The 15,999-nt window shown below is 32.1% G+C and overlaps 1 protein-coding gene across 2 annotated transcripts; it reads right to left on the reverse strand.

Annotated features, from left to right (window-relative positions):
- Positions 1–4,353: 4,353 nt before the first annotated feature.
- On the reverse strand, positions 4,354–11,684 carry LOC124937454 (DNA (cytosine-5)-methyltransferase 1-like). 2 transcript variants are annotated; one of them, XM_047477720.1, is made up of 12 exons: positions 11,331–11,684; positions 8,745–10,212; positions 7,090–8,593; positions 6,808–6,972; positions 6,542–6,740; positions 6,349–6,460; positions 6,073–6,220; positions 5,792–5,989; positions 5,411–5,689; positions 5,161–5,322; positions 4,853–5,071; positions 4,354–4,712 (listed from the first exon to the last, which is right to left on the reverse strand). In XM_047477720.1, the coding sequence occupies exons 1-12, from the start codon at positions 11,389–11,391 to the stop codon at positions 4,584–4,586; spliced, it is 4,644 nt and encodes a 1,547-aa protein (XP_047333676.1). In that variant the 5' UTR covers positions 11,392–11,684; the 3' UTR covers positions 4,354–4,583. The 2 variants fall into 2 exon arrangements, with proteins under 2 accessions (XP_047333676.1, XP_047333677.1); XM_047477721.1 differs by lacking the exon at positions 11,331–11,684 and adding an exon at positions 11,108–11,237.
- Between the last annotated feature and the right edge of the window lie 4,315 nt (positions 11,685–15,999).

Raw genomic sequence — 15,999 nt, forward strand, 5'->3', positions numbered from 1 at the left:
TGATATGTAGTTTGTATGTCTGAGTGACCTCCTAAACTTGTGTTATACAGAACATTCAAATTTTATTCTCTCAATGTTTCTTTACTGCCCACACATATCTTGTTTTATACTTTATGATATTGCCCTCTTTTATTATTAACGAACACTAATCAGGTTGTGAATCCAACAATATTATGATTTTCTGTATTTCTTTGTCCTCTTTTATGATTCCTTCACCTCGTGCTGTCAGGTGGACGTAATAGTGGATAACAGAGACAGTGAAGTTGATTCTCATCTCAATAGGACATCTACAGCGAGGTTGGTCTTTCTTTTTTATACATTATTGTGTAATTAAGTCCCAGTAGCTTGAATAACCATTTTTGCTGCAAAATTGTAGTAATTTTTTGTTCCATAAAAAACTTATGGACTTTGATTATCTGTTCTAATAATAAAGTGTCGCATGTATAAATGTCTCCATTTTGTAAATGACATCAGTATTACTATGAGTTCATTTTCATAAGTAGAAAAACCCAAATGGGCCATAGACAATGATTTTCTTAAATATGCAATAGGTTGTCCTTTTTGCATTAAAACTTCCCCCAATTTCATAGTAACATATATTTGTTACAACTTTTAAATCAATGTTGAAATTGGGCAGTGCTAACATAAGAATAGCGACGATGGAATTTTTCAAATATGTAAATGTCTTTTCTGCCTCTTCTGACTATTTAAACATCCCTCAGTGCACCTTCTCTTGCTATCAAACTGCGGGCAAGTGTCTTGATCCTTAAATCTCCTGCTAAGTATGGATAATGAACTGGTGGAGGTGTCCATAAACAATTTCATATGGTGAAGATATAGTTGTCGAGTGAAAATTGATATTATACCACCATTCAACTAAAGGAATCCACTTCATCCATTACTTGGGTTTTTGACTTGTCATACATTTCAAATAAGTTTCCAGACTTCGATTAATCACTTCTGTCTGACCATCCGTTTGTGGATTACACGTCGAAGACATCGTTTGTTCAATACCCTGCAATTTACACAATTTTTTCCAAAAATTACTCACAAAGATCTTGTCCCTATCACTTACCATGGTCAATGACATCCCATTTAAACGAAATATATTATCCATTAACACTTAAGTAATGTCCTTGGCAAAAAAAATGGTGTCTCGATTTGAGATCCAGAACTCCTAACCCCAGTTACAAATTTAAGTTGTAACAACTTGGTATCAGAGTCAGGTGATTCTTAGATTATAGAAACTCTCCAACAAGTAGAGATGAACGCTCTTAAGGCTCTAATTGAAGGTATGACCCAACAATCGGCTTTTATGCATGCTGCAGATAATGACAGAGTTAAGCAATAATATGGATTGAAGGTTCAATGCCTCTAAAAAAGATTGACATCCATTGAAGGTGGTGGGTCTAGTATTAGCCAAGATCCATGCAGCAAGCCCTATGATGATACTACTTACCATGACCCTCCCCAGAATATGTCATTCCACCCTGGCCAACACTATGTTCCCCCAACCCGGCTCACCAAGGTTGATTTCCCTCAATTAGATGGAATCGATGTGGAGGGCTGGCTGATATCTATTAAGCAGTTCTTTAGGATGGACAAACTAATGATGTCACTAAACTGGACATTGCTCACATTCATTTTACTAATGAAGTAAGAATGTGGTATGGGTCGTATCTGTAGAACCGCAATCATAGAGAAGCCATGACGTGGGACGTGTTCAAGATAGATCTCTTGTTGCAGTTCGGGTCTTCCATACATGACACCCCCATTAGACAATTGATGAACCTGAATAGGTCAATATCGTTCAAGAATATAATCTTCAAAACATGTCAATTTCCCAAAAACTGTATAGTATGCCAAAGGAGTGTGTTATAGACTGCTACATGTCTTGGCTGAGGGAGGAGATTGAAAATTGTATCAGGCTGTAGTTTCTTGGGTCTCTAAATGAAGCCATGTCAATGGCCAAGGTCTAAGAAACAACGTACAGGTCCCTGATGAGCAGTGGACACTTGTACAGCGCTGAATAGTCGTTGTTGTCCAAATCATCCAATGTTAACACGGTCTAACCAAGCACCAACCGGACTACCGACCTCAAACATTCTTCCATGCGTCTTCTTTTAGAATAAATTAGGGATGCATGAAGCAATTAGATTCGGCTGTAATGGATGAAAAGAGGAGGAAAGGCTTATGTTACACTTGTAATGAAAAGTGAGAGCGTGTAAATCAAAGTTATTCATGGTCTCAACTTATCAACAAAAAGTCTTACCATATTTTCAAAAGCCACTTCAGAGTTGATTTTTGATGATCCTTTTTTGCAGCTCAAACAGGGGATGAACATGTCATTTTTTTGCATTTATTGACCGGTTCTAATAATTTCCAAACACTCTGGATCCTCGGTAAGATCGGGAATCTATCGGTGGTGATCCTAATTGATCCAGGCAGCACCCATAACTTCATAAATAGCAGGATTATTAAGAAAATAAGCCACAATAGTATGCTTACTCAGGTGCAGTCAGTTCGAGTGACAGATGGCTCCAACATATTATGCTCCAGGATTTGACAAGATTTGAAATGGTAAATGGAGGGAAATGATTATCAAACAGACATGAAGGTGATTACCATGGACGGGTACGATATTGTGCTAAGCATCGGGTGGTTGATTACTTTAGGGCCTTCATCTTGGATTTCGAAAAATTAAACAATTTTTATGAGAAGCAAGGGAGAACTACAGACTTGCAGGTTATTCTTCGTGCATAGATCAACCTGATACAAGGCAACAGATAAAGAAGTCATTAAAAATGTAGTGTTGTTGTCATGGTACAAATAAGGAGTAAGTATGAATGCCAAATTGTTTCACTTACTACAATGACATTAGAAGAGATTCTCGGGTATTGTCAGCAACTACCCAAAGACTTCAACACTCTATTCCAGCAACCCGAAGACCTACCACCATTCAGGGGAGTAATTAAAAGTCATTGTTATTTTGTTGCCCATGTGGTTCTGATCCAAAAGGACTTGTCCTGAATTTTTGATAACACCCTAGTGTATAGTCGGAGCTGAAATGTGTATTACTCATTAATTGATGCTCGTTCGCAATTGTATCGATAGTGTAGGAAATTTAACAAACTCACTCCCACAAATTGCCCTAGGATTCTGTTAGGGTCTGCTCACCAAATCCTCGGTCCTAAAATATTTGCCGCACCCGTTTCTCGGCCCTAGTGTGCATATGGGCCGGTTTATGTTTTTTTTGTTGAATAATTCAGTTTTGTTTCTTTTCTCTCTTATTTCTCTTAAATCGAATTCTGTTATTTTGAAAATTGTTGTAACAAGTGGTAACCGAATACTCTTGGGTAACTCAGTCTCTATAAATGCTAATGCCCACCCCACTTTTTGGAGATATGAATTGAACTTGTGAAAGTTGTGGCTCTAAGTTATTCTCTCGGCCTTGAACCTCTTTCTTGGACTACTAGGTGTATTCTAGTAGCATTCTCTTCTTATCCCGATTTCTTCTCTCTTTAACCTCGAATTCTCTTCTCACTCTATGTCCGCTGCGTTTGAGTATTGAATTCCACCCTTGGTCCCAACTATCAAGAACTCGTTTCTTGAATTAAAGAACTTGAAATGCTTGGTTATAGTTTAAATCTTAACAGATTCACAAAATTATGTGTTACCTAAATTCACCAACACATATATAATGTTCTTACTCACACTACATTTGATCTTCATTGTTTCAAATGATATTGTCGATTCGCTCGCCCAATTTTTGGAAATTTTCTTCTGTTGATTGCAATCTCATCATTATTTTCAGCGAAAATGTTGTCAATGATAGATAGCTCTGAATTCTAATACTAATTGTCATGACCTGTTCAATCACAATCTTAAACAAAACATTTTTCTAATAAGTAATTGTAACTTATACCCATAATTATTTAGATGAATAGGTTAAGATAATAAGGTAGAGAATATAGACTGTCTTGGTAAGGATGACTGTCTTGGTAAGGATGAATGAGAACTAGAAGTAGAAAAAAAGACCGAAAACTGTTGTTCAAAGTGTTAGTATAGAGAAAATAATATTTTTAACATTCAAAGTCCTAAAAAACATTCATACTATTGTATCCTCTATTTATACTAATTTATGAGAACTATATACTTGAATTAAAATTTTAAAATAAAAGGTTATTTTAGTACTGAAATAACATCAAAAATACTAAGCCCTTAGTCAAAAGATATTCAATTTGAGCATATAGCATACTCTCAAAATCATTTTCAAAAGGATTTAGGATATCTAAGCCAAATTAGAAGTGTATAAAATGGAGTTTGTGCCCTTAGAGCAACAACATAAGAAGATAAAGATAAAGAAATCACAGTTTCTCACTAACTTGAAAAAAAACCCCATAAAAAGAGGCCACCACTTGTTCATACAAAACCAAAACAAAATGAGCCGAAATATCAGAGATGAGAACATAAGTCATTTAAAGAAGATGAGATTCTTGAGTTGCTTGCTTCTACATCTAAATTTCATCTCTACTATTACTCTTATGCATATTGAATTATTGATAAAATCCAAATATGCTGTCCTAATTGCCTTCAATAGCTTCCTTGAGTTTCCTTCCAAGAGCAAATGCCAAAGGTGGAGGGACAGCATTCCCTATCTGCCTATGCTTGTGCTGAATATTCCCATCAAACAGATAACTATCTGGAAAACCCTGCAAAATATTACCCAAAACACACAATTATTCCCACCTGATCAAAATCTTTATATAACTGCTTTTGTTTGGTTCACACATTCAAACAAAACAAGTGTCCCATGTAATTTTTTGTTTTTTTAAAGAAGCAAATAACTTACTTGAGATCTCGCACACTCACGAACAGTCACAATCCTATCTTGCTCAGGATGGAAGCACAACCCCACTTTACCCATAGGTTGTGGGTCGGTGATGGAGGTTGGGAAATTTCCTTCCCAATCCAATCTTCCAAACAACCCTTTCCACTGGTTATGCCTTATTGCAGTGTTTGGTAGGCACCAGGGTATCAAATCCACTATCTGTCCATTACTCAAACGGACCTGTAAGGAAAGATGATGTAAATTTGGATGTTCTCGATTGGAATGTGTTTAAATAATCACAAAAAAATGTAAGAAGCCTTGACTGGTACCTTTTCATCTGGAAGCTCACGCCAATCAGCACCTGGTCGTCTGGATATTCTTTTGCATCTGATGAGGTTAAGCTCGTTCATTTCCTTGGCTATGTGATCAGTCAAATCCGACGTCTTTCCTCTTATCATCTTTTGAAACCACGATATAGGTTCAACTACATACTAAATTAACATGAAACAAGCTGTTAGGTGAGATGTTTTATTCAAAAAGCATAATGATCTATAAAAAAATCAAAGATAAGACACAAACCTCCATTGAAGTTTCTGAAGCACCATTGCTAACAACTGGGAGATCGCCAATGGCATCTCGAACAGTAATGGCACGAAATGGAGCACCATTTGCAGTACTTCGAACAGCAGCATATTGAGTCTTGTTGTTTAAGGAGACCTTAAGCTCTGGTACAGAAAACACATGCATTGGTTCGGGCCAATCAGGGAGCTTCTCATTAGGTGCAGCTGCCCATATAAATGCACGCTTCCTAGATTGTGAAACTCCGAAAGTTCCAGCTTCAAGAATACCAAATCTCACCTGCCATAATCAAAACAAATATTCTTTAGTAAAAAATACACACATTACAGTGAGAATTGAAGTTTAACAAATCTCAAACTGACTAGCACAAAGACGAGTTACCTGATACCCCATCTCAAGAAGTGATCTTAAGGTAAGGTGAAATGTCTGTCCTTTGTTGAAAGATACAAAGTTCCTTACATTTTCTAATAGAAAATACTTAGGACGGAAGTAATCAGCAAAAGATAGGAATGCCAAGATCATTTCACATTGAATCTTGCTCCATGTGCTCGTGTTAAACCTATTCATCCCAGAAAATCCCTGTAAATAGAATAAGAGACATTTGATTATACATTTATTGAAAGAAAAATATAATACCTTAAAACTTGTACTTTAAAGCATACCTGACATGGAGGTCCTCCATTGATGAAATCAACTTGTCCAGGACGAGGCAATTTATCAATCTCTTCCTTTTCAAGTTTGTTGGCCAATTCATCAGCCTCGGGAGTTGAAATGCATTCATCTGAATCCCCACAGGCGTCCATTATCGCCCTGATCATCAGCAATATAAAGAAAACATCATAAGTTATTGGCTAGAAAGAGGAAATAAAAAAGAAAAACATATAAAGCTAGCAAAATAATAGCACTATTTATTTCATAATGTAAGCAGGCTTATTTACCTTAGAATAACATTACAATTGTTGACAATAACAGTAGCGTCTGGATGATTTAGCCGAAAAGCTTCCCCGGCAGGTGCTTCATACTCGATTGCCCATTTAGTTTGAGAGGCACCTGAAAATGTTCACAAAGTGTAAGCAATAATTGCAAACCATTTACATTACCAAAACAAACAAACAAAAATTAAAAACATGCCTGAAAGTTGTAGCCCAGTAGATAAACCACCACAACCAGCAAAAATGTCCAGTGTTGCTAGAGGATTCTTGACTTGCTCCATCTTTTGAACTTCAGCATCATCAAAATCATTTACTCCTTCTTTAGACTTACCCTTCTTCTTTCTGTTTGCTGCTTGATCAGTAGTCTTTGAGTAACTCAATTTGATATTTGGGGACAACTGTATCAAAACAGCAATATTAGAACTGACAACTGTAGAAAGCTATCTTAAGAATATAACTTATTACCTTCTTGATAGCTCCACTATTATGGTCATAAAAATAATAGCAGTAGAAGATATGTTCAAAGCATCCCAAGGAATGCATGGCCGGAGCATCTTGCATTTTTCTTACTTCACAAATACCCTCTATGGCAGTTATAGGCAGGGTGACTGTTTCTTCGCTATAGTAGACCTACATAATTGATCAAAGAAGATTCTTGATGTCAAAAAAGTTTCTTGATCAAAGAAGATACTTGAAAGAACCTAGATATAACAAACTATATGGCAGAAAAGTTTAAATAAAAATTACCTCTCGTATATCAGAACGATAAGCCTTCTCTGATGAAATGTCTTCCGGTCTATAAAACCTTCTGAGTTTCACTGTTCGGGACCCAGGATCCACTTTCTTAGTAGTCTTGTGTGGTTCAATTTCTAGTAATTGGCCAACTACGTAGGCTTTTGACCCCACATTTCTTCCACCCTTGAATTTCACAGGGCCATTCTTGTCAACCTCAAAATGAAAAGGACTCAAGTAGACAAAATCGTTCAGGTAATATTCAACTCCCATGTAAGTGAAACCAGTTGAAGAAGAATTTATCCTAAATACTTCTTTCTCTGCTAAAATTCTGTTAGTTTCACAAGACTGACAAATCCCAGTACCAAGTCCAAAAGTATCTCTCTGGAGAGAGAAGAAAGCACCCTTATCCGGGGAATACAAGCTTTTGCAGAAATACTGCATCGGCAATCCTTTGTTTTTCCTTTCTTCAGCTTTATCTCTATCCATCTGATCCAAAATGGCATTTTCCTTCCTGTATTGGAAACCCCAAGGCCTCAAGCGAATTTCAACATCTATAATTTGTAATATATCACTAAGATCGAATTCCAAGCAATTACTTGTCATGAAAACTTCCCTTTCGTTGGCAGTATCCCCAAGAACAGTCTGGGACCCTTTAAGCATGACTCTTCCATGAGCCATTTTTCTTTCAGATGAATTTGCAAATAAGTATTCTATAAGGCAAATAGAAGGTTCCGACTTGGTTGTCTTAACCAACACAAAACCACCTACTGAAACCACAGTTCCACCAACTTTGGCTTGCCTATAAAGAACCTTATCATCATATGTTGCAGATGCCTCTCCATCCCAATTAATCACTCCATTAGAAGAGTGTAAATTTTCTTGTAATGACAACTGAGGCTTTTCATCACTCTCAATTGGCAGCATAATCTCATTTTCTTCTGAATCTTGATTGTCATCATCTTCATCTGCCTGTGCCTCATCAGCATCATCTTCCTTGACATCTAAGAGACCCTTAGTTTCAGGATCTTCCTCATCTCCGTTCAAATAGAATGCTCCCCATGTCTCATGAACCAGCCTTGTTGTTGTAGCTGGCATGGCCACCCTTTTAGACACTACAGGTGCTATTTGTGCCCTGGGATTCAGATTCCCTTCCCTATTTAGTACTGTTTTTGCCTTCACTAACCATTTCGTATGGTGCTTTTGCTCCATTTTTTCATTCAGACCAATCACAAAAGCAGATTTTCTGATTGCATCATCAGGGTATTCAGAAAACAGCTGTAGTATAATTTGTCCATGGACAACCACATACCTCTCTATTGTATCCTGATTTGACGAGATATAAGAAGGATGGTCCTTTTCAAATTCGGATAACTTCTTAATTACGTCTGAGAAACAAAGACGTGATACCCTGGCTTGTTCCTTCAGCAAGGTGATGATGCTAATAGCCAGCCTTGCTGTTTTAAGAACAGCCTCATGCCAAGGAAGATACTGCTTAGATGGTCTTCCAAGCCTATACCTGATAAGAAAAATAGCAATGGTTGAGAAAATAAAAATAAAAAATGCAAATACCCTTTGCTCAATTCTACTATCAGCAGCCCCATAATCAAATCAAAGACTACATTTATTTAATTAATAAAAAATGATGGGAAATAGAAGCTATTACTTACCATGCCATATCTGTTCGGACTGTAATGAAGATCATCGAAGACCCAAACTCAATCATCCATTCCTTAATGGCACTGAGGTATAGCGGGATCCCCTCATCATTTATGCCACCGCAGCTAGAAGCCTGATTGGTTTCTTCATCAAGACAAAATCCAGTTCCATCATCCTCTGACATCGTCCCTGACCCAAAAATCGCGACATCAATGTCAGCACAAGGTTTCATTGGCAGTAGCTCCAAGCTAATGAGCCTGGAATCTGAATTGTAAAAAGCCCAATTGTGAAGCGTGCTACGAGGAAGTTCATCAGAATAGTTTGCTCCATAAGTATCATCAAATATGATATATTCATCAGTTTCCTGATTAGAAGACTTATAATATTCAGGATCAGGGTAATCGTTTGCAATTTCGTCCTCGTTTATCTTGATGTAATATTTCTTAGATAGAGCAGTTGTGCGTGGCTTCTTCTTTTGAGCCATAGACTCCCAGGCTTCTTGTTCCTGCAACAAACGGGCAAGTTTGATGTCTTCACCTTCACATCCACCATCACCAATCAACCCACTAGAACTCCCTTTGCCCCCTTCTTCAATCTTTATTCCAGTTTGACGAGGAACTGTGATGCCCGGAACTAGACATACACTTTTCTTACCTTCATCCCTTAAGAGTGTAAGAGATGGAAGTCCACTGAAGATCAGATCATTTTCCTTGCATGTTTCATCCAAGCCAATTAGTTGATTATATATAAATTCACCGTGTGAGACAATGAACTCTCTCACTGAGAAACCTTGAGGGAAGTTCTTACTTCCCCTCATCGATTGAACAACTGCCATGAGTAAATCATCAAAACTTAAACTTGGGTCACCTCCATGTGATCTTGAAAGTTTCTTGTATATCACAATACAAGCATTGGCCTTTTCATAGAAAAGACCATAGATTTTCTTGTAGTTCTTCGCAGGTTTACCACAATCATAATCAGCCATTTCAGTAGATACCCATATGACTGGTGAACCCTCCTCGTAACCTGAAATCGACCATGATTCCACACGCCCAAATCCAGAGCATCTAATTCCCTTCTCCTTCTCCTTATCAGTAGATTCTTCTAATGGTAGAATCAGACCAGAAATGAAGATATCCGAAGCTTCCAGCATTTCTACAGGCTGTGGAATTCCATTTTCATCGTGTAAGACAAAATCGGTTAATCTTTTGTTAGTCCTTGGATGACTTGGCCCACCCGTTAAGGCTATAGCTTCTAGTTCTTCCTCTACTTCATGGTCTTTTCTGGCTTGAATTTTATCTGACTTAGAGGAGCGGACAGATTTGTCCTTATAATTTCTGCATGCAGCAGCTCTTTTAGGCAATACACGAGTAACAATATGATTCTTGTTGTCTTCAGGTATTTTCTTTGAGGTGGCATCTGAACTAGATTCAGCAGGTGTAGAACTCGATTGAGCTGCCTTTCTCTTTCTACCCATCCCTATCATAAAGCAAAAACAAAGTTGTTGATCAATTATATTTTGAAAACATTACTACTTTGTCAAAGATAAATAAGTTTTCAAAGACAAGAGAAACATAGGTATAAAAGACTTGTATTAGTTGCAAATAAAGATAGCCCAAGATAAACAACAGAGTAGCACACCAATAACAGAAGTCACTATATTTCCATTGTATCTAAATGCAGGAAATGAAACACAATACACATTTCCTCTTAATATACTTTACTATTTCAAATCAGTTCAATTATAGAAATAAAGCAAAAAAATATATAGTATCACCATTAGAAAGCCTTCCTCAAAAACACTAAAGGGTTATATGGATTTCTCAGAAAGATTAAAGAGATCAATTAACTCTAAATAAGTAGTACAAAGACTCAGTCTTGAAGAGTTCTACAACAAGTAAACATTTGAGAGTGACATGTTTTGGATCTATATCAGTGACAGTCGCATCTCTATATCAAAAATCTAGATCTGTATAAAAAAATATATTTAGGAATCTAGACAAGGCTTAAGGTTTTCAGAATAATTTCTGCATGCAAATACAGATCAAACTTTTTAATATAAAAATCTAACATAACCCACGCAAATCATGACTTACACTTCAATCTACATAAAATAAACAAGGGTTTTTGTATCTGTATAAGAAAATATAAACTAGGGTTTTTGAGATCCAGATGATACAAGCTCGTTTCTAAATGAGTTGATGCATGGGTGTACAGCAAATCTATCTAGATTACCTATCGCATTGACTATAGCAATCAAAGACTATATCTATCAATCTAACCCCATAAATAAACTAGCAAGCATATAGATAAGCAAGATCAGAGGGAAAAAAATGACAAAAATGAAAGATCACCGAAAGAAAAGAACTTCGACCTTATTGAAGTAGCAAAATCCAAGTGGTTTTCCCAAGTAATATATGACGAGCAAACAAACAAACCCAGAGAGATTTTCTACAAGATGTTGTTTTTCTTATACCTCTCTCTAAAATTGTATAACAATTACTCTTGATCTGATCTTAAATAAAAAAGAAAAAAAAAACCACCCAATACTAGATTCCCACAAACAAGCGAAGAAAATAAAACAGCTATAATCTTACCTGGATTCACCTTGCCATCGACAGCCACCGGCTTTGATACTGCCACGTCTATCGAGCTCATCTTGAAAGGGAAAATTAATAAATACGGATTTATCTCGAGATTATTTGTTACCCAGACCGATATGGAAAATGGGTTAATAGCATAAACAAGAGATTTTGGTCGAAATACAAACAAGGAAGAAAATGTAAGTGGGTTATTTATACTCCAAATAGGGTTCTTGGAGGGAATTGAATATTTTAATAATTCGGAAATTGGTTTCGAAAGTATTATAGGGCGGGAAAACCGAAGACAATTTTGGAAAACCAGCGCGCCTCCATTAACAGCCAATCGATTAATTTACCAAAAACCCTAATACATCTTTTGAGAGAAAGAGTGGTTTTACTGTCTGGACATTTTTGGCTTGTTTCTTTGATGGGTTACAATCACTGTGTTCTAAAGTAATTTACTCTTTTACCCTCCACCAATGAAGCAAATTCACAACTCTCGATATGATCAATTTTTCTCGATTAATGTATTTTTCTTAATTTAATTTTAAAATTAAAAAAAAAAAATTACATTTATTATACTGCTACAACAACTAATAAGAGTAGACCATTTATTATATTTGACTAAAGAAAATTTCATTTAATATACTAATTAAATAAAAGTATTTTAAAGAATTTGTTTATTTATTTAGATTTTTATGCTAATATTATTTTATTTTTCCATAAAGATATTATTGACTATTGGGTTGTTTTGGTTTATTTTTAACGTTATTATAATTTTAAAAAATTACCTTTATGATGTAAGTGACAATCTAAAATAAATTATTGTAATCTAAAATAAGATTATTATAATCAAAATAAAATTATTGATTTAAAATTTGTGTTTTTTATGTTTGAAAAAACTTATAATTATGTACATCACAAAAATAATAGTATTTTTTTAAATTATTTATGTTAAACATGTTAAAAAAAATACATTATTAATTTCAAAGTAAAAAAGTTTTGATTGGAGATTAAAAAATTTACATACATTATAATTTCATTTGAGATTTCAAATCATTATATGAAATGTATAAATAAACTGAATTGGACAATTCTAAGACATAATCAAACATGACCTTAAGATTTCAAATCAAATAAACTGAATTGGACAGTTTCAAGACATAATCAAGCGTGGCCTTAAAATAGAGACTCACAATTGGACAATTTCATTGACCTTCTTTTGAAAGTAAAAAAGGTATTGGGCGGAGATAACAAAGCTCTGCATTTTTATCATCTCTATTAGGGTTTTGGTCATTCTTTTAAATAAAGTTTGGCTCCATACATAAGCATATAAGTGAATTATGAAGAAGTAATTTAATATATGCTAAATTTGGAGAGGGGATAGATATGGTGTGAATATTATTACTATTATATAAGGTTGTAAGCAAGTTTAGTCTTCAAGATCCGAAGTTGTCTCGCTTAGAATATATTTGGACTCGAACTCGATTCGAACTTTTATAATGTATCTAGTTGGCTTATGATCGACTTGAACATGGCTTGTTTAGAGTTTGCTTATAGAGCTCATTTACAACTTAAAAAAAAAACAAATTAGGTGAAAGAGTTCAAACTTTTTGGGTTTAAACATTATAATTTATTAATAAATATTAAACAATGTTTTAAACGAGCTTCTAAAAGCAAACATGTCCGTGAACCCCATAATTTAGCCTCAAAACAAACATGCTCGCAAACGACTAACCAAATATTTAAAAGTTATAACTTGATTTGTTTAAATAAACAAATTTTTAAACGAGATATAACTCATGAACAAGTTAAGACATCCACTTAATTGCCTTTTAAAATTTTGAGTTAGTTTTTATAATTTTATAATGATGCATGAGGCTATCAACTTAAATTAGAATTAATTTTACAAAATTAAATTTAAGGTCTTCAAATTTTAAGCATTTATAAACTATTTATAAATGTACAAGCTTATGAAAATAACTGAATCGATCAATGTAATATAGTGTAATAACAAAAGGTAATCTCCATGGGACATACAAATATCAATTTGATATGGCATGCAAATTCATTTCTATTATTTTTTCCAAATTATCTAATCTCTTCAAAATTACAAATTATTTAATTTTATAAATATATAATTAAAATTAAATCATAAAATAAAATAATATAAATATTATATATTAAAATAAAATATATTACATGAACATTAAAATAAAATAAATTTCATAAATATATATATAATATATTTTATATTAATTTTTATTTAATATATTTTATTATAATGTTTATGGTATAATATTTAAGTTAATTTTGTATTTTATCTATTTAAGTTAGTATATTTAATTTAAATTAAATATATTTTATATTTATAAAATTAAATAATTAAAAATAAATAAATAAAGAGAATTTTGGATAATTTGGAAATTAAATAAAAATATGGGTATAATGGGAAAGTAAGTTGAAATTTGCGTATAATTGAATGAATTTTTATGAGTTACAGTGACAAATAAAATAAAGTATATTTAAGAATAAGTCCAAGACTTCATATTTAGATTATAGAATTCATGTCTTATACGAAGTTAGAATTATGTCTTTTATACGTAGAAGTTAGGAGAAAGTAAAAAAAAGTTAGAGAATAAGTCAGAGATTCAGAGTCATATTTTTTAATTGGGATTCTCCCATTAGTGTTTCATAAAATTTAAAAACATATCATAATTAAAAAAAGATTTCCAATAAATGTTGCTTGAATTATTAAGTTACATTTTAAACGACACCCGACAAATACTGACAATATTTTTTTCACCAGTCTGACAATATTTTTCTTCAATTATGTGATCTTAAAATTTAGTAATTCCTCTCTCTTCAATTTTGTATTATTTAATATTTTAATTAAATAATATAAACTTATTATTCTTAATTAATTTTAGTTATTAAAATATTTTATATTTTAATAATATATATATATATATATTAAGGTACTATTTTCCTAAAAGAATGAGAGAAATGATAATTGAAATATTTTATTACAATGTTATGTAATGTATCATATTTAAGTTAATTTTTATTTTATTTTATTTTAATTGTTTCATTTAGTATATTTAATTTAAATTTAAATTATATACATTTTATATTTACAAAACTAAATAATTAATAAAAATAAAGATAAATTTTGTATAATTTAGGAATAGAATAAAAATATAGGTATAATAAAAAAGTAAGTGAAATATTAAGTATAACTAGAATGATTTTTATGAATTAAGGTTAGAGAAATTACAAACAAGTTAACAAATAAAAATGAATTTACATTGGAATTAGTTGAGTTACCATGATAAACTATAAATTATGACAATTCTTTTATTTTATTATGTGATCCTAAAATTTAGTAATTATTTTTTTTTTCTATCATTTTTTATTATTTTATTATTTAATATTTTAATTAAATAATATAAAATTATTATTCAAAATTAATTTTAATTATTAAAATATCTTCGTCTTTTAATTATATATATTGTGGGTCCTTATTAGTATTTTAACAATTTTCTTAAAAAAATGAGAAAACTTATGATTAAAATATTTTATTATAATGTTATGTAATATAAACTATTTAAGTTAAAATTTTATTTTATTTTAATTATTTTATTTGAAATATATATATTTTATATTTATAAAATTAAATAATTGAAAATAAATAAATAAAGAGAAATTTGGATAATTTGAAATTAAATGAAAATATGGGTATAATGGGAAAGTAAGTTGAAATATTGTGTATAATTTGTATGAATCTTTATGAGTTACATTGATGAGACAAACCAATTATATTTAAGAATAAGTTCAAGATAATTCAAATTTTATACTAGAAGTTAGGAAAAAAAAGCAAATAAGTCAGAATGAACAGAGACTCAAAGTCATATTTTTTAATTGGGATTCTCCGATTAGTATTTCATAAAATTTAAGAACATATCAGAATTAAAATTTTTTTTTTACAATAAATGTTACTTGAGTTATTAAGTTACATTTTATATGAGCAGACAAATACTGACAATATTTTTCTTCACTAGACTGATAGAATCTATTTGTCCTGAAACACATGTTGAAAACGCGCGCATGTCCAATAATTTGTTTTGTGCGGACGCATGTCCAATAATTTGTTTTGTGGTCCAGTGACAATATTTTTTTTTTAATTATGATCCTAAAATTTAGTAATTCCTCTCTCTTTAATTTTGTATTATTTAATATTTTAATTAAATAATATAAACTTATTATTCTTAATTAATTTTAGTTATTAAAATATTTTATATTTTAATAATATATATATTAAGGTACTATTTTTCTAAAAGAATTAGAAAAATGATAATTGAAATATTTTATTACAATGTTATGTATTATTTTATTTTAATTGTTTCATTTAGTATATTTAATTTAAATTATATACATTTTATATTTATAAAACTAAATAATTAATAAAAATAAAGATAAATTTTGTACAATTTTGGAATAGAATAAAAATATAGGTATAATAAAAAAGTAAGTGAAATATTGAATATAACTATAATGATTTTTATGAATTAAGGTTAGAGAAATTACAAACAAGTTGAAAAATAAAAATTAATTTACACTGGAATTAGTTAAGTTATCATGATAAACTATAAATTCTAACAATTCTTTTATTTTATTTTATTTT

Source organism: Impatiens glandulifera, chromosome 5, assembly GCF_907164915.1.
Source record: "Impatiens glandulifera chromosome 5, dImpGla2.1, whole genome shotgun sequence".
NCBI classification, from domain to species: domain Eukaryota; kingdom Viridiplantae; phylum Streptophyta; class Magnoliopsida; order Ericales; family Balsaminaceae; genus Impatiens; species Impatiens glandulifera.